This window comes from Heloderma suspectum, chromosome 8 (genome assembly GCF_057233095.1).
Source record: "Heloderma suspectum isolate Gila_16-S chromosome 8, 16-S_ref, whole genome shotgun sequence".
In the NCBI taxonomy this organism is placed as follows: Eukaryota; Metazoa; Chordata; class Lepidosauria; order Squamata; family Helodermatidae; genus Heloderma; species Heloderma suspectum.
Genome location: NC_139465.1, coordinates 3,800,673 through 3,818,789, shown reverse-complemented (window position 1 = coordinate 3,818,789; position 18,117 = coordinate 3,800,673). Strand labels below are relative to the sequence as shown.

The 18,117-nt window shown below is 52.7% G+C and overlaps 1 protein-coding gene across 1 annotated transcript in view; it reads right to left on the bottom strand.

Annotated features, from left to right (window-relative positions):
* Positions 1 to 340: 340 nt before the first annotated feature.
* Positions 341 to 18,117, bottom strand: part of PIEZO1 (piezo type mechanosensitive ion channel component 1 (Er blood group)) — a 144,087-nt gene continuing 126,310 nt past the window's right edge. Inside the window, exons 36-51 of the mRNA XM_084812771.1 lie at positions 16,558 to 16,737; positions 14,678 to 14,936; positions 13,958 to 14,146; positions 13,444 to 13,699; positions 12,535 to 12,640; positions 11,411 to 11,558; positions 10,520 to 10,734; positions 9,655 to 9,813; positions 8,837 to 8,984; positions 8,007 to 8,195; positions 6,575 to 6,667; positions 5,644 to 5,816; positions 5,008 to 5,130; positions 4,624 to 4,703; positions 3,355 to 3,550; positions 341 to 1,309 (exon numbers count right to left, since the gene is read on the bottom strand). Coding sequence (XP_084668897.1) covers positions 1,060 to 1,309; positions 3,355 to 3,550; positions 4,624 to 4,703; positions 5,008 to 5,130; positions 5,644 to 5,816; positions 6,575 to 6,667; positions 8,007 to 8,195; positions 8,837 to 8,984; positions 9,655 to 9,813; positions 10,520 to 10,734; positions 11,411 to 11,558; positions 12,535 to 12,640; positions 13,444 to 13,699; positions 13,958 to 14,146; positions 14,678 to 14,936; positions 16,558 to 16,737 — 2,764 coding nt within the window. The 3' untranslated portion in view covers positions 341 to 1,059. The remainder of the gene's footprint in view (positions 1,310 to 3,354; positions 3,551 to 4,623; positions 4,704 to 5,007; positions 5,131 to 5,643; positions 5,817 to 6,574; positions 6,668 to 8,006; positions 8,196 to 8,836; positions 8,985 to 9,654; positions 9,814 to 10,519; positions 10,735 to 11,410; positions 11,559 to 12,534; positions 12,641 to 13,443; positions 13,700 to 13,957; positions 14,147 to 14,677; positions 14,937 to 16,557; positions 16,738 to 18,117) is intronic.

Here is an 18,117-nt window from a genome sequence, read left to right as displayed (position 1 = left end):
CCTCCGCATTCAAAAAAGAGGTGGAATTTGAAGAAAGAAAATAAAAGGGGGACAGGGAGCCTGGCGGTGCCAAGAGAGTTAGTTGCCAGCACATTGAGGAAGATGGCTATAGCCCACCACCACGATCTGAGCAGCTGCAGCTGAGAGGCCCTGTAGAGAGCAGGTGGGTTGAAAACATCTAAATTTTGCCTTTCCTTGCAAATTTGCTACAGGTACCCCCAAGAGAGTGGGGTAAGGATGAAGCTGCAAATCCCACTACGGGGAGTGGAGGGGAGAATGCATTCCCTCTCTTCCCCCCCACCTGCAATTCCCCCTTTCTCCCCATCCAGTATGACCCAGCATCATTCATAATCACAGTTTTTATTTTTGTTATATAGATCTGTATAAATAAAACCACCTCCTTTAGAAAAAAGTCTATAGATTCCATGCCCCCCCTCTTGTTCCCAGCAGCGGGGGGTGGCACTTAGTGATGTCTTGGCTGTGGTGAAGGGGGGGGCAGAGATGGGCAGGGAGTGTTTGTGGCAGCATGAGAACAAGAAGAGGGGGAGGAGCTCCACACCCCCACCCAGGGAGGTGCAAGCAGATTATTGCTCCGCATCAACGCTGGGCTTTTCGACTGCAAGAGACCCTCGCAAGTCAGTCTGCAAAAACTTCACGGTACGGGTGTCCCACACAACAGCCTCCATTAAGACAGGGAGGGTTTGGGGTGCAAGGGGTAGAGGTGGCTGCTTACATCCCAGCATTCTTAAAGCCCCCCCCTTTTTTTAATAAAAAAGGATAAATCTGTTTCAAAAAGTGACAGTGTTTCTCCTCTCCCCTAAGTCAGTGAGGCAGTAGGTTTGGCTCAGAGGTTAAGAGCTGCCCCACCCACGGAGCCTTAAGCAAGGTGGGGTGGTGGGAGAAAGATGGGCAGTTTCTGGATCCAGTGGAGCAGCTCAGCATCTCCTCCAGGTCCATATTTAGGCCCCCATCTGCCCTTTGGATGGAGAAGGCGGTTCCTTAACACCCTTCTCATGGGCTGCATGTGCTCAGATCTCTTCTGGCTCCTCCTCTGCTTCCTCATTCCTTCTCACGAGTCCACTTGATCATGGTCTCCGGCGAGCGGTACAGGAAGATGAGCTTGGCGTACAGCTCCTCCTCCAACTCCAGCTCGCCCGTTTCGCGCACCAGGAAAATGTCATGGCACAGCTTGAGGATGCGGTCAACGCAGGGCAGCTCCTCGAACATGATGGAGTGCGAGATCTCGCTGAAGAAGCCCCGTACAAACTTGCCAATCACCAGCACGATGGAGACGTAGAGTCCCATGATCCTGGGGGAGGCAGAGAAGATTTATGTATGTATGTATGTAAAACGTTTGTATCCTGCCCTATATCATCTCAGGGTGGCACACGGATAAAATCAGTTTAAACAGTATAAAACAATAAATAATGTAAACAGCTAAAAGCATATTAAACCATTAAACAAGCTAACACCAATTGAAAATCTAAAAACAATAAAACAGTTAAAACAGCGTGCAACTTTAGGGAATTCAAGATGGGATTATCCGAGCGACAGCCAGAGCTGCATGGAACCCGCAGAGCTTCGCACATGTGCAAGACTGCGCAATCATACTTCTTTGACAGTCACATGGTTGGCTCTCACTCTCATAATACTTAGACCCTGAAGGGGTCATCCCATGAAGCTGACTGGTGGGAGATTCGGGACAGATAAAAGGAAGGACTTCTTCACACAGTGCAGAGTTAAACTGGAATTCACTACCCCAAGATGTAGTGATGGCCCCCAATTTGGATGGCTTTAAGAGGGGGTTGGACAAATTCCTGGAGGAGGAGAAGGTGACCGATGGCTACCAGTCTTGATGGCTATGTGCTCCCTCCAGGATCAGAGGCACTCTGCCTATTTACATCAGTTGCTGGAGACATCTCATGTCCTACTTGTAGGTTTCCCACGGGCAGCTGGTTGACCACTGTGGGAATAGAATGCCAACTAGATGGATCCTTGGTCTGATCCAGCAGGGCTCTTATGAATTACCACTGTGACTGAGCAGAAGAAGGTGATGGTGGTAGACTGGTTGGGGTGTGGGATTTACCACACCTTTGAAAGCTCTTATGTATAAATATTGCTTTGTAGTTAGGAAACTAATATGCCTCTCTCCCTGCAAGGCTATGTGTGTGGTGGTGGGCGGGGTGGTGGTGTTTAACATGCAGGGAACTTGGTACATGGGGGAAAGGGCTGGCCCTGCCATAAGACAGAGTGAGGTGGCTGCCCCAGGCTACAGATGTGAGGGGTGGGCAGAAAATGGCTGTGAATTAATACGTGACAAGGCTGGGTGTGCCACGTGGACTCCCTGTGCCCCGTAAGCTAGCCTGCTGCCCTTAGGCAGCAGCAGAGGATGCTAGAAAGTCCCACGTTCAATCCCCGGCAGCATCGCCAGGTAAGAAAGTTCCTGCCTGAAACCCTGGAGAGCCATTTCTGCCTGTCAGTGTCGACAATACTGGGCTAGATGGACCCAGGGTCTGACTCAGGATGAGGCAGCTTCCGCTGTTCCTACCTTCCAGTCAGGTCAGCTTCTGTACATGGAATGGGGAGGGGGGCCCATATTGTCCTTTGCCTCAGGCAGCAAAATGTTTGGGCTGGCCCCGATGGAAGAGTGATCACAAACTGCACCCCAACAAACAACCTGAGGTGGTACAGTCCACCCTACCACAACATTCTGCTGCATGGATAGACCAGGCCCAAGGGCAAGGAGGGGGAGACTATTACAGCTTTTGAAGCAGGGGTGTTGAACCTCTATGAGCCCGAGGTCCCACTTAAATTCCAGAGAAGCTCTCGGGGGCCGCATTCCATGAAGAAAAGGCAAAAGGGACAGAGCCCCCGATGCACAAAATATCAGCCTATTATAAGCCTTAAAGTTCTTCCAGCCAGTAACTCAGCCTTAGGACAGGCATTTCAACCTTCCAGAATGGGGGGGAAACGGCACAAAAGGCAGGAAACCAGCCAACAATTGGTGGTTGCTGGGGGGAAGCGGTGAGCCACCTGGTGGTGCTGGGAAGAGGGCGTGGCCACCTGGGAACTCTCAGTGGGCAACATTTGCTCCCTGGCTGGGCCGCATTTGGTCCATGGGCCTGAGGTTCCACACCCCTGTTTTGAGGGCATCTTGTGCATATATCATGATGCTAAGCAAGCAGCCTGCTCAGTGCGATTTCCATCAACCAAAGGCGAGCCAACTTGTGGCCTTCTACTGACTCGAGTGTCGCTCAGCAGCTGGGCACCTGCTTTGCATGCAGAAGGCGCCTGGCCCCATCCCTGGCACCTCCAGGCTGGGCACGGAAAGACCTCCTGATCTGGATTACTCACCCATAACCTGCCAGGAAGCCCAGGCTTGGGGGGCTGACTTTGTCACTGAAGATGACCATGGGCAGGAAGTTGCAGTCTCGTTTGCAGTCGGCCAGCCGGATCACCCACCACTCGAGGAAGCTGGCGCTGCTGTTCCCAGGTCCTACCCGCTGCCGTTTCAGCTGCACCTCTACATCCAAGTAGCTGTCCTCATCATCTGACACCGCATACAGGGGCGTGGGGGAACAGAGATTGTGAATGAGGAAACAGCACTTTCTGAATCAGCCTTCCCCAACCTGGTGGCCTCCGTATGTGTTGGACTACAACTCCTATCATTCCCAGCCATGATGGCCACATTGGGGAAGGCTGTTTTAAATAAATTATATCATTACAGACTTGCTTTTCTCCTAAACTTAACCTGGTCAGGTGATGTGGGTTTATTAGAAGCCTTTGCATTGACCCCCCCAAAAAAAACTTCTCTGATACCTTATATCAGGGGTAGGCAACCTTTTGGGGCCTCTGGGCACAGTTGGCTATTTGAGAAAATGTCCTGGGCATCACTACAAAATGGCTGCTAGGGGAGGTGTGGCTAGTCACAAAGGACAAGTAAACCTGCCCAAAATACTGGGTTCAAGGCAGAGGTGAGAGAGTGGGCACGAAGGAAAGTGTCCAGGGCACCCTCATGCTGCTTACCGCTGCCTTAAATCAACTGGGGTCTTGTCTAGCACGTTGAGACTTGTATTTATAAAAAATAAATACACTGTGTTTTTAAAAAATACACTGTGTTAATTTTATATGCTGTATAAATACCTCAAAAATTTTCCAATAGCCAAAAGTATTTGAACTGAAATATTTGATTGCAGGGGGAAGAGAGAGAAATCAATAAAGTGTCTTTAATGTAGGTTAATATTCAAACAAATTCATAGGGACAGCCACATACTAAACGTTAATTTGCATCTTTGAAATTGTCCAGTTTGACTGGCGCTGAACCCCTTCATTATGTGACTAATATTTTAGGAAACAATGTGTTTCTAAAAATGGAAACTTTTCTACCCCACATCACTGACCCGAACAATCACTTCTATTCTGCACTGGTGAGTTAATGTTCTCTGTTCCCCTGATCAGGGCTGATCAGGGCTGCTTCTTTCTAGTCTGGACTTGCGGAAAGGCAAACGCCGGGCTACTGAGCTTTTAGGGCCAGCATCAGAGGCCCACAGCCGTTCTGTTGGTAGGAGAAAGCACAGGAACTGCTTGGAGTCCCCACCCACCCACCCACCCCCAAAGACTCACCAGGTAGCAATTGCTCTACAGGGTTAGCCTCAGGGCCATTAGGTGCACGGATGTAAGGAGGGAAGAGATGGGGAACTCTCCTGGAACAGAGCAGAATAAAAGACCAAGGATGAGAAGACATCTTGGTAGGGAGCACTCACACCCTGTAAAGCTCATACAGCCCGATGCATTTCCCCTTCTTTCTAATCACCTGAGCAAAATCCATTTGCCCCTCCACCCTTTATCCCACCCTAGCCTAGCACAGACTGCTGAGCCGCCCATGAGAGTGTCTCTGTGTGCGTTGGTCTCACTCTGTGCCTCTGTGAGTCTCCCTCTCTCTCCGTGTTGGTCTTTGTGTGTGTGTCTGCCTGTCTCTGTTGGGAAGATTCCGTGCCTAGAACTCACACAGGGGCATCATGGGTGCCTTGCAGCAGCCCTGCCAGATTTGTTCGCACGACGCTCTTCTGATCCAGATCCGTCGTGTGCTTCTCGGAGGTGTACTCCACTTTTCCCCCTTTGCCAAGGTCCCTGGGAAGGTGTGGTGTGGGTCAAGAAATAGAGAGACAGACAGACAGACAGACAGACAGACAGAGGAGTGACTGAAAGGCAAGCTGGAACAAGGTCTTAATAACTGTGTAGGTCCAACAGAACCAGGGGGCAGCAGGGTGAGAGAAAACCCAGAGAGCAAATGAAAAGCTGCGCCAGTTAGGTTAATGTATCAAATCCCTCTGTCACCTGTTACATCTGTGATCCTCTGCCTTGGCCATTTGTGGAACTGGGAAAGCTACAAAAATCTAGGAGTTAAATGCTGGAAGTCAGCTCCTGAGTTACACAAAGCCTGTTCACAGGCAGAACAAGGTGGAAACAGGGAACCCTTCAAAGGCGAGGCCAGAATGTCGGGGCTGATGCTAAGCAGGCAGCATCTGGCCTTGCAAACGATTAGTGATGGCTCTGCGCATCGCCCGAGCCGCGGGCCCTCTGCCCCGCAAGGCTCTGAGGCTCGTATCACAAGCCACAGTCCTAAACTGCCACCAAAAATACCTCTGGAAGTTCCACGTAAAGCGCAGGGTGATGTCGGAGGAGCCGTTACGGAGCTCCCAGCGCAGCTGCTCCCGGCTGGGCGGGCTGATGCTCCACAGCGAGCCGGAGCTGCCCTCAATGCGTGCCGTCACAATGTCCTCGTAGCCGTAAAGGGTGATGAACTGCATGGCCACCTGGGGGCAGCAGAGAGCACCGGGGGGCAGCGTCAGCATTCAGCTCAGGACGGCAGCCAGAGCTGCAGAGGGGGAAACGGGGCCAGCCCACCAGCCCTGCTGAAAGGCCTCCCCCATGAAGGCTCCCCCTCCCCTGACTGTCACTACCCCCAGCCACTCCAGCAGGCTGTGCTGAGGGAGAGGAGAGTGGAAGCAGGGCCGTTCCACCTGCCCTCATGAAAGACGGCTTCATTTTTTCCTCTTCCCTGCCCATTCCTTTTCCCTTGTGCATTTGTGTCTTTTTAGATTGTAAGCCTGCAGGCAGGGGCTGTCTTAAGCTGCTCTAGGAGCCTTTTTAGCTGAGGAAGGGGATAAAAATACTTTAAAACAAGCAAACAGTGTGGTGTAGCGGTTAGAGTGTTGGACTGGGACTCGGGAGACCTGGATTCTAGTCCCCACTCGGCCATGAGGTTCACTGGGTGACTTCGGGCCAGTCCCTCGCTCTCAGCCTAACCTACCTCACAGGGTTGTTGTGAAGATAAAATGGAGGGGAGGAGGACCAGGTAAGCTGCCTAGGTTTCCTTGCCAGAGGGGAAAAGATGGAATATAAATGTAATAATAAATAAATAGCCTCCCTCTCCTGCACAGCACCAGTGTGGAGCGGGAGGCCAGGGGGCGGGGGTCCGGGGGGTGGTCCGGGGGAGGAGAGCTGCTTCGGTTGCCCCCTGCAGGTACGAACGGCCACTACCCTCCCTGCCCTGTTTCCTTGAGGAACTCACTGGCTGCCGCTCAAACTTGTGCGTCAACACTTCATAATCCTGGGGGGTGAAGGCTTCGATTGACTGCTGTTGGGCACTCATGGTAAACAAAGGCTGAAAAAGAAAGGGAAGTGGAGAAAGGATCAAGGACCCCTCAAAGCCACCTATGCCACACCGATCCCATAAGAGGGGAGAAGGCTCATCGCACACATAGAATCCAGGTTTGGACACAAGACTCCCACACCTGCTAAGAGCACGATCAACAATGGGAGATGGGGAGGTGCGTGCATGCATGCGCGCACACAGCCTCACAATTCTAAGGTGTGCTATTGACATTTGGTGCCCCAGAGCATAACTGGGACAGCAATAACTCGGTTGGAGCCCAACCGAGCCCTAAACGGTTTGGGACCAAGTTACTTGAAGGACTGCCTTCACCCATATCAGCCTGCCCGTACTTTAAGATCAGAAAGAGAGGCCCGTCTCATTTGCCCACTCATGACATCAGTCAGGTGGGTGATCACACGGGAGAGGGCCTTCTCTGCAGTGGCCCCACACCTTTGGAACAAGCTGCCATCGGAGGTCCGCCATGCTCTGTCACTGCAGACTTTTAAGGAGGCCTTGAAAACATATTATTTTACCTTGGCCTTCTCTTGATATGACTGCTATTGTTGCTGCTATTAACATTGTTGCTGGTTTTATTGTTGGCGTTTATTGTTGTTTTTATCAATTTTAATATTTTAACTGTTTTTATGTATTTTATTGCTGTAAGCTTCCTTAGGAGGGCTTCTGCCCTGAAAGGCGGCCAAGAAACATTTTAAATAAATAAATAAAATAACCCTTCCCTAAAGATCAACTTAGGTCTCCCTAGGACAGGGCTGGGCAGAAAGTAGATCCCAAGATGCTTTAGAAATCAAGTTCCAGCATCAACTCCTGACCAGTGGCCATGCTAGCAGGACTTCTGGGAGCTGAAGTCCAAAACATCTGGAGATCTACCTCCTGCCTGCCCCTGCCTAGATGACGGATGTGTTTATGAGCAGAAAAGCAGGATATTGCTGTTACAACGCAGAGCAGAGCATGCTGACTGGGGCAGATGGGACTTGGAGTCCAGCAACATCTGGAGTATGCCAAGCTGGGGGAGACTGCTCTACAGGGTAAAGCAAAAGGCCATCAGGTTCTTTGACACTTTTTTGACCTGAGCGTCAAATATCCTTCTTGCGTATGGCAGGTGATTTCCTGGAGGCAGTCTGGCTTGTGTCAACAAGTGCTTTAGATAGACCTGGCCAGCACTTGCCTCCACTGAAGTGCATTATGTGGCTATTTCTTCAACTGACAGCAGGTGGCGCTATTGCTTTATTTGCTGGGAGGCAGAATATCGCCACCCGGTTGGAAGCCCCTAAAAATGGCAGGGAGACCAAAACCCCACGGGCCCAGCCCACTCGGTCACTTTTCCTACCTCATACCCTCCCAACTTGAGGGTGACGGTGACATCAATGGGGTGGTTGACCACGCCCACCACGGAGCGCACGAGCGACATGAAGAGCAATGGGAACCAGATGATGCAAATGAGGAAGAGGATGATGAGCCCCCCCATGCCGTACTTGACAATCTTCTTCTTCTTCTGCCCCTTGGGCTGTGGGTATTTCTGCAAGGAGAGGTCAGCCCAGGTAGGAGGGGCACGGGGCACGCGTGGGTGGCGAACTAACTGCACTCTGGGCAATGGCGGAAGTTACGTCTCCTCCACGATTCCACCTTCCTTATCATACAACCACCTTTGCTTTCACACTCTAGCCCAGAGGTGAGGAACCTGAGGCCTGGGAGCCAAATCAGGCCCCAGAGATCCAAATCCGACCCTCTGTGGTTTCCCAGAAGGCCACGCCCCTTTCCCCCAGACCACCAATCATTTGGTGGTCTCCCGGCTTCGGTGCAATTTTTCCCCATTCTAAAAGGTGGAAATGCCCCTCCTAGCATTGAGTCACTGGAAGGAAGCGCTTGTAGCTTAAAATATGCTGGTGGTATTTTGGCCCTGCCCTTTTTGCCTTTGGCCCCGCCCACCACTGGAATGTGGCCCCTGACAGCCTCCCCAAAATGGAATTCGGCCTGCAGGCTGAAAGAGGTTCAACACTCCAGCTTCAGCCTATGTACCTGTGCAGCCATGGATATCTGAGCCACACACAACAACCTGGCAAATGATCCTCTATCCGGTCGAGTCTACAGAGACCCGAACACCCCAATCACCGGTCCCAGTTCCACCTGCCCTCCCCTCCCCCCGCCACGCCAGCTCACCTTCTCTGTCTCGCGGCTGCACTTGATGATGAAGATGTTGGCATAGATGTCTTCCACGCACATCCAGTTGGAGAGAGACAGGGTAGTGTCGGTCCAGACCCAGTCCATGACGGCCCGCAGCTCTACCAGGAAAGGCACCAGGCGGAACCTGCCAGGGAGAGAGGAGCATGCTCGGGTCCTGCGCATCTCGATCCCTAAATATACATTGGAGCAGTAGCATAAGGAAAGACAGCAGTCCAGGCAGGGCTGCTTGCAGATGACACGAAGTCGTGCGTGGGACAGTGCTCTCTCTCTCGCTCGCTCTCGCTCCCTCACTCAAGCACACACATGGCAGGAACGGAGGACCCACCTCACAATTCAATTGAGAAAAACAGAGCAAGATTCCCCTTTAAGGGTTCATTTAGCCTGCGCCCCCAAGGGTGGTGGGAGTGCCCACAACGTGTCATTTAACAGGGACCAGTGAGAAAGGCTTGGTGTGACTTGGAACCTTTCCCCCAGCCATACTCTCAACAAAGGAAAAATGCGCCTGCTGCCCATTGATGCAAATTGTTTCAGTTGCAAATCCACTTTTTCTTTGTGCTGGATTTGGCTATAAAACACACACTCCTCAAACAGACCTTTTCACAAAGCTCCCGCACCCACATCCTGACCGGTCAAACTCCACTGTATTAAAAGAGAACCCCGATCAAGTGGAATGCTGCAGGGGAGAATCTTCTCCACACACACCCCCCTGCCCCTGTATCTCCCTCCCCCCAGTGTTGCTCCCAGCCTGGACTCCCCTCGTCCCACACTGGCCCTTTCTGAGGACTTGGCGTTACCCTTGGAATAGGAAGAGGTTGAGGTGGTTGTATTTCTTGGTGAGGAAGTTGCCCAAGATGCGGGTGGGGTAGCCGCAGCGGATCTGATACGCCGACAGAGCAAAATAGATGCATTTCACGAAGTACCACAGCTGGGCCACAGTGTTCAGGCTGAACATCCTGGGGAGGGAAGTCACGACAGGTGGGGAGAAGACATCAGGACTGGTACTTCGCTTGCCTACAGCACAGCGGCGGGGCCGCGACTCTGTGGTGGAGCTCTGCACGCAGAAGGTCCCTGGTTCGATCCCTGGCGTCTCTAGCTAGGGCTGGAAAAACTCTTAGCTGAAACCCCGGAGAGCCCTTGCTGCCAGTCAGTGTTGACAACACTGGGCTAGATGGACCCAGGGTCTGACTCAGGATGAGGCAGCTTCCCATGTTCCTAAGTGCCTTTTCCTGGGCCCCTGGTAACAGACTCAGCTGTCTTCAATATCCTGCAGGAACTTTTAATGTTTTGGGGGTTCAGAAATGCTTTGAAGGATCTCTTGCTGTTTGTATCCAGCACCACTACTAACTGCTGAAATGCAGTCGCTTGGTTTGAAATGCATAAGCCTCTAAATGACCATATTAACGCATCCCCAACTCCCTTGGGGAGGGGCTGTGGCTCAGTGACAGAGCCCCTGCCTTGTGCGCAGAAGTTCCCCAGTTCAATCCCCAGCAGCATCTTCCGGCGGGGCTAGGAAAAATCTCCTGCCTGGATCCCCGGAGAGCCACTGCTGCCAGTCAGTGTTGACAGTGCTGGGTGAGATGGACCAAGGGCCTGACTCTGTGTGGGGCAGCTTCCTAGGTTCCTATGATGGGGTGAGGAGCGGGGGCAGAGGCCAGGTACCTCTCGGTGACTGCAGGCAGGATAAAGAACATCCAGACGTGAATGCCGAAGACCAGGAAGACCTGGAAGGAGAGCTTGCCCAAGACGCTTTTGCGCAAGTAGAGCGCCCGGTCGATGACCATGGTGGAGAACTGGATGAGGAGCATCACCAGGAAGGCCTGCGGGACCTGGTCGTCCGAGAGCGACGACGTGATGTCGGCTGCAGCGGAGTGTTTCTGGGGAGGAAGAGCAATGCGTGCTGGGAGACGCTTGGCGGCCCATCAAGTAGAGGGTGCTTCTCCCGGGGGCAGTGGCCCAGAGGAGCTTCCCTGTGAGATGCATGCCAGCCCTTGCCCAGGGATCCGCGGGCTCCGGCTGGCCTCGGTCCAGAGCATCATGGCAGAGAGGCGGGACCTCCCTCCCATCAAGTTGGGGCCTCCAACACCGCGCTGAGCTTCAGAGGCACTCGTAGGTCCCCACTCCGTGCTCTTCACTCAAGCACCTCCAAAGCTCAGCAAGGCTGTGAGGAGAAGGCCAACATGCCCATCCTGTGCCACGTTCATCAGATCAGAAGATGCACTTGCCGCTGGGGACCGGGCAACCGCAGCTCTGGAGCCCTGCCGTAGCCTCTCCTTGCTGCCCTTTCATCTCTCCCCCGCAACTGTCAAAGTTTGGACTAGAAGTGCCTTGGGGCAGGGAAGTTACTCGATCAACCACCCTGTACATTGATGGCATCATACAAACCAGTTTTCCCCAACAATGGTGCCCTCCAGATGTTCTGGACTGCAATTCTCAGCATTCGTGGCTGCGCTGGCTGGAGCTGACATCCGAAACATCTGGAGGGTTCCAGGTTTGGGAAGGCTGGTATACATTAACTTGGCTAAAAACAACAACTGCCACCAGCCTACTTACCCCAAACGCCCAGAAACCAAAGATGATGATGATAAAGTCAACCACGTCGGCCAGGAACATAAGGGCGTAGACGTCAGTGGCCGCCCGGTGCTTGCTGTGCAGGATGTCCCGGAAGAACTGCCGCACAGGCTGGAACAGGCGCCCTGCTCTGGAGGAAGAGGGAGGGTGGGGAGGGTGAGATGGGCCGCTGCTCAGCAGCGGAGCAACCTGCTTTGCATGGAGAGCGGCCCCAGGGTCCACCTTCAGCTTCTCCAGTTAAAAAGTGATCAGGCAGCAGCACAGGGTAGGAAAGACCCTTCTTCTGCTGGGGACCACAGAGAGCTGTTGCCAGTCAAAACAGACAATACTGGGCCAGAAGGAACTCCCTTCCAGTAGAGATTTGGCTGCCACCCATGCTGTTGTCATTCAGGCCCCAGTTAAAGACAAAGTTTATTTGTACGATTTCAGGGGGTGGGCAAGTGTTTTATCTGTTTTCCGGAGTGGCAGTGATGGTTTTATTGTGTAATTGTAATTACAGAGTTGTGATATTAACAGTGTTCATGCGTTGCATTGTTTTTATACAGGTTGTTTGTAGGGGTGTCTGTCGCTGGGAAATCCGGTTCTTTTTTGGCTCTATGGAGTTCCCCAGTGTGCACAACTCAATTTGTGTTTGCGAGCTGCGGGATTTCTCCCAGAACGCCAGGAACTTCTTTTGCGCATTTGTGTGTGTGTGTGTGTTGAGCCATAATTTGCACACATTTCTGAGCAATTTGTGCAAATCGCTCAAAAATTTGCAAAAATGGCAGAACCGGAAGAGAAAACAAATATGCAAAATGCCTGGAAAATCTCACTGCAGACCGAGTCAGGTGCCACAGCGGGAACTGGAACAAATTCCAAGGGACTGAACCTATGGAAACCTGTTGAACTCCACCCCCCAAAGGGATTTCTCTGACACCCCTGGTTCTTAGCCATCTTGAGGTCCCTGCGAGGGCGGGATGTAAATAAACAAACAAGATGGGCCAAGGCAGCTCCCCAGGCCCCCCTTCGCTACATGAGTTCGGCAGTGGCTCGAAGATGGCAACCTGCCCCCTGGTGATGGCACAAAGCCTGCCACCCCAACCCTTGATGTCCGCGTCCTTGCTCACACAGAGACAAAGACGCGCTTCGCTCGGCGTCCTGCAGCCTTCAGCTTTTCCTGGGCGGGACTTGACGTCTTCTCCTCTCCCTCCTGTTCCCCCTCCTCCGCTGCGGCTGGAAAACAGAGAGAGAGGCGCGTGCATCAGCTTCAGGGCCAGACAAAATGGGTGCAGCAGGACGCATTTCCCTGGCGACCCCCCCCACCCCTGGCATAGATTCCCACCAACTCACTCCAACTGGGGGCTGGTCGGTGCCGGCTCAGGCTGCCCCCTCCCCTGATCTCATCACAGCCTTGCAAAACTCTCTTTGTTTGGTCTGGGGTTAGCAGAGCAGCATCAAATTGTGGGTGGGGAGTAGATTTACAAGGCTCTATAAGCTGTTTTAGATATATATTTTGATGCCTTGATTCCAATCCAGGGCCTGTAGAACTGCAGAGACTGAAAACAGACATGACTAGAGGAGGAAATAAGAACATTCTCTAGGGCACAGCTCAGGAACCTCAGGACCAGGGGCCAAATCCAGCCCACCAGGGTCCCTCAGAAGGATCCACCCCTTCTCCTGGCCACATCCCCTTTCCCCTAATCATTGGCTGGTTTCCCAGCTTTTGTGCAGCTTTTTCTCCATTCTAGAAAGCTGACACGCCTCCTGAAAGGCTGAGTTGCCACCGGCAGCAAGGGCTTTAAGATATAATCAACTGGTACTTTTTGCCCCACCCCTTTTGCCCCGCCCACCACTAGAATGCCCCCCACACACACACAGAGCTTCTCTGAAATGGAATTTGACCCTTGGGCTGAACAGAGCTTCCGCACCCCTGCTCTCGGGAGCGCCAGTCCTCCATGTGGCGGGGTATGCGGTAGGCGCCGTGGACCACCTCCCCGTGTTCCTCAGCCTCCTGCCTCCCAGTTTCCACCACGTACCTTCTTCCACCTGCTCCTTTGGAGCCTTGCTCCGCTTCTTCTTCTTCTCCTTTCTCCTCCTGAAGCGGGCACGGATCCCCTTGGGCACCTCCTGCACAGGCTCTGGCTCCAGCTCCACTTCTGCCTCCGCCTCCTGCACCACCACGGTTTCCGCTTTGGCATCAGGTGGCACCTCAACGCTCTCTTTTGGCACCAGTGGTTCTACCTCAGGCTGTTTGGCCAGGACATCTTCCTCGTGATCCCATAGCCCATAGCTCTGGTGAGAACAGACAGGCAGACCTTTTGGGACGGGCGCAGGGCTAATGCAGCACTCTGTTCGTTACCAAACTTGGGAGAAGCCAGCCGCCTGAGCCATGCTGCCAGAACCTGCATCTGTTGCCATAGCTGCCAGAGGCCTCCCAAGTACCACTCTCGGCCCCAGGCTGCTCCAAGTCCACCCAACTCTGCTTTTCCCAGGCCAGGGAGAGGGCGTCAGGCTTCTACCTCGCATCCATGGTCCCAGATGCTCTCTTACCAGGAGAAGAGAGCGGTGGAAGAAGAGTGCCAACAGCTGGATCAGGTCGTATTTGATGTAGTTGTCTGTTTTCTCCAGGCCCAGGATGCGCGGGGGGAAGAAGGGGCGGGCTTCGTAGCGCACCAGGGTGGTGTAGCTGTTCCAGGGGAAGAAGCCAAACTGGAAGAGGTACTTCACCACCACCATCACCTGTCCCAGGAGAGAGATGGGAGGAGATCTTTTGGGTGCTTCAAGAACCACCGGGCGGCAAAACAGTGGCAAGGCGGAAGAATGTAAATCACATTCACACACACCACCACCCTGCCAACAGACGTATATGTGCAAAGAAAGGAATTTAGCAGTAAGGATATATGGAAAGTGGACCATCGTTTCAGCCACCTGCCCCCTCCACCATTTCCTCACTCACTGCTGCTGGGTCAGGGGAGAAGCCAGAATAACCCTGTATTGCTCCTTCCACCCAGCATGCCCAACCTCCGCTGCCCACGCTCTTTTCTCCTGCCTGCGGCATCTGGATCATTCTAACCAGCCAAACAGAGACAAAATGACCAACCAAGAAAGATTTTTCCATGAGACTTGGACCTGCCGCCTATTTTCTACGTACAAAGCCCCAGACAAGCTGGTTCTGCTCATCGTTCATGCTGAAGGTGGCTGTTGGGCTGTTTCTACACATCAAGTGAGATCGCAAAGACCGTGGGCCCTCGCCCGGAGAAAGGCCCCCACCTCTGTGTACACGATGGCCGTCATCCAGAAGCGCTTGCTGGGCCGCGGGATGGACAGCATGGCCCACAAGAAGATGAGGATGGGAAGGACCACCGAGATGACCGAGGCCGTCACCATGTTGTTGAGGATGATGACGAAGTAGCACAGCAGGTCCGAATGCGCCGCCACAAAATGGTAGCAGGCCACCAGCAGCTTCGCAAAGCGGTTCTGCGAGCAGTAGAAGCGCTCCGACTCCTCCAGCTCCTCAAAGGAGACGTGTCTGGAGGGGGAGGGGGAGGGAGAGGGAGATCAAGGCCAGGGCGAAACAAATCCATGCAGTTATCGGGACGGCAAAAGTCCATGCATGCCGCGGCAGTGTTCCCTAACCCGGCGCATTGCAGATGTGCTGGACTACAAGTCCCATCATCACCAGCCATCATGGCCATTTGAGGGCGATGGGGGGTGTAGTCCAACAAATCTGGGGGGCACCATCTTGGGGAAGGTTTGCTATTGTTGGCAGCTTCTGCCACCCTTGCTTAAATAAATACGTTCTGCTATCTGCAAAATGTACCCCAGTTACCAAATTTGCATTTATTTACTTCACTGGCAATTAGACCATCTGCTCCATAATTTCATTTTAGGAACACAGGAAGCTGCCGCATGCGGAGTCTCACGTTGGCTCATCTAGCTCAGTACTGTCGACGCAGACTGGCAGCAGCTTCCCAGGGGCTCAAGCCGGTGTTTTCCCAGCCCTCCCTGGGGATGCCGGGATTGAACCTGGGAGCTTCTGCATGCAAAGCAGAGGCACAGCCACGGAGCGACAAGCCGTCCTTTGAAAACTGATTGGGACAATCAGTTCTGCATCGATTGCCTTGTATTCCTCAGTTACTGTTTGGGATGACCTGCGTATTTTAGGCTGCTGTTCTTTTAAATATCTTTTCACTGTAAGCCCCCTCGGGCATTTCTTGAAAATGGAAATAAAGGATATGAGATACCAGCAAAGCAGGATTGTAAGCAGGGCTACCAGAGAACTGAACATGTTCCCTTAACCAAGGCAACATCTGAAGCCCCACCCAGGAACGGGAAGGAGCATCTCATTTTCGGCAACACGCCGGGAGATACCCCAAGAACGGGAAGCAACTGGCAAGCTGCCCTTTAGTAACGGGACATATTGCTACAGGCGCTGCCTGAAATGGCTCTTACTCTCAGACGCATACAGCAGAGGACAGCCCAGCTGTGGAAGAACACAGACCCTGGCTCGGTGAGGAAGTGGGCAAAACCCGCCTGGTAAGCCAAATCCTAATGCTCTGCTCAGCCCCCAGCAAACTGAAAACATTACTCTGAGCCAGTCTTCCTCAAGCTGGCACCGCCCAGGTGTGTTGGACTGCAACTTGGCTGGCTGAGGGATGCTGGAAGTTGTAGTCCAACACATTTGGAGGGTACCAGGTTGGGCAAGCCTCATCTAAACCACTCTTGACTGCAGAAAAGAGGTCTTTTCACAGGCAAAATAAATATTCCACATCTTTACTTGGGTGGAGCCTGCCAGTCAGTAGGCAGAGGGCTTCATTCATTCATTCATTTTGTATCTATACTGCCCAATAGCCGAAGCTCTCTGGGCAGTCCACAAAAATTAAAACCACAGAGCGCAGCATAATACAAAATATGAAAGCTTAAAACTGCAATATAACAGCACAACCAGAATAAAACCTAGCAGCCATGCAGAGATTTAAAATACAGTTTTAAAACCCCAGAGCTAAAAGACTAGGAAGCTAAAATGCTGAAATACTGGGAGAATAAAAAGGTCTCCACCTGGCGCTGGAAAGCTTCATTGTTGACATGCCTTACCCACAAGGCTTTGAGCCAAAACAGCCACCAAACCTTTTCCCCTCCAGCCCCGGTACCTGTTCAGCAGCAACTCGCTGGCTGTGCGGGGCCGGGCCTTGGTGTCGGCCAGCAGCTCTTGGGAGCCGCTGGGAAGGAGCCCCACGTTGTCCTGAGAGCCCAGGGCAGGGATCTGCTCCTCGCTGGCGCTGGTGTGGTAGCCGATGTCAATGCTGAGCACCTCTCCCCCTTCGCACCCACTGGAGAGGGCAAAAAAGGAGGTCACACACCTACAACCAACTCGAGGGGGGCTGCCCCCTTGTGGTGGGTGTGGACAAGGGAAAACAGAATCATAAGGTTTTGGAGTTGGAAGGGACCTCAAGAGGTCATCCAGTCCAATACCTGCTCAGCACAGGAATCTTGCAGCTATAGCATCCCTGACAGGTGGCCATCCAAGGATAATGCAGACCAGCCTTCCCCAACATGGCACCCTCCAGCTGTGTGGACTACAACTCCCATCATCCTCCAGCCAGCATGTCAGGAGTTGCAGTCCAACATAACTGGACGTCTCCAGATTGGGGAAGGCTGAGCTCTACGATCTTGTAGACGAGGGATGCAAAACCTCAGGCCCAGGATCCCAATCCAGCCCTGTGGGGGTCCCAATCCAGCCCTTCAGGTTACCCCAGCCCCAGCCCCCTTTCCCCCGACCACCAATCATTGGGTGGTTTCCCAGCTTTTGTGCAGTTTTTCACCCATTCTAAAAGGTTGGAATGCCTCTCCTGCAGCATTTCAGCCCTATACATTATTTGGATAAATAGGATATTTTCCCTTTTGCTTTCAGTAATACTAATTAAGGATTAGTCAGAACTTTAAGCTAAAACATGCTGGTATTTTTGGTCCTGCCCCTTTTACCTTTGGCTCCACCCACCACTGGAATGCGGCTCCCAAGAGTTTCTCTGAAATGGAATTTGGCCCTCAGGCTGAAAGAAGTTCTGCACCCTTGATGTAGACTAATGAACAGAAACCTGGGAGAACCAGGTTCAAGAGCCACGTCCTGAAAGGACTCCTTGTCCAGATGCCTTTCTAGATACCACTGATCCCAGATGCTTGCCTGTGGTTACCAGTGAAAGAATGGCACTCTGCATTTGCTTAGAGGCACTCTTGTCTCAATTGTTCACTGAAGTCATCAGAGGGCATGTCCCTGGTGGTTCCACATGGACCCATGGCCCAGCTGGAGTCCACCAGGAAAAAAGCCTTCACTGTGATGGCCCCCTTCCTGTGGAACTCCCTGCCTTTGGAAGTCAGGGAAGTGCCAATGTTGTGTTGTTTCCGGTGCCTCCTGAAGACATTGTTGTTTCGAGAGGCCTTCCTTGAGTGACCAGCCATGGTTTATTAAATTCATAATTTGTTTCTTTTAAAATGTTTTAGGGCGCAATCCTATGGCTGCTAGACAGTGGCTAGATGGCCATAGGATTTGCTGGTTCCCAGAGAACCCCCTCCCCACCCCTACCCCGCTGCCTTGTAGGAGGTGTGGTTTGTCCCTGGCTCCGTGCTCAAAAGAGCAGCACGGAGCAGGGGAAAGAGGACGTTCCCAGGGGTGGGGAGGATGGAAGCGCCGTTATGACGCTTCCTATGCACCG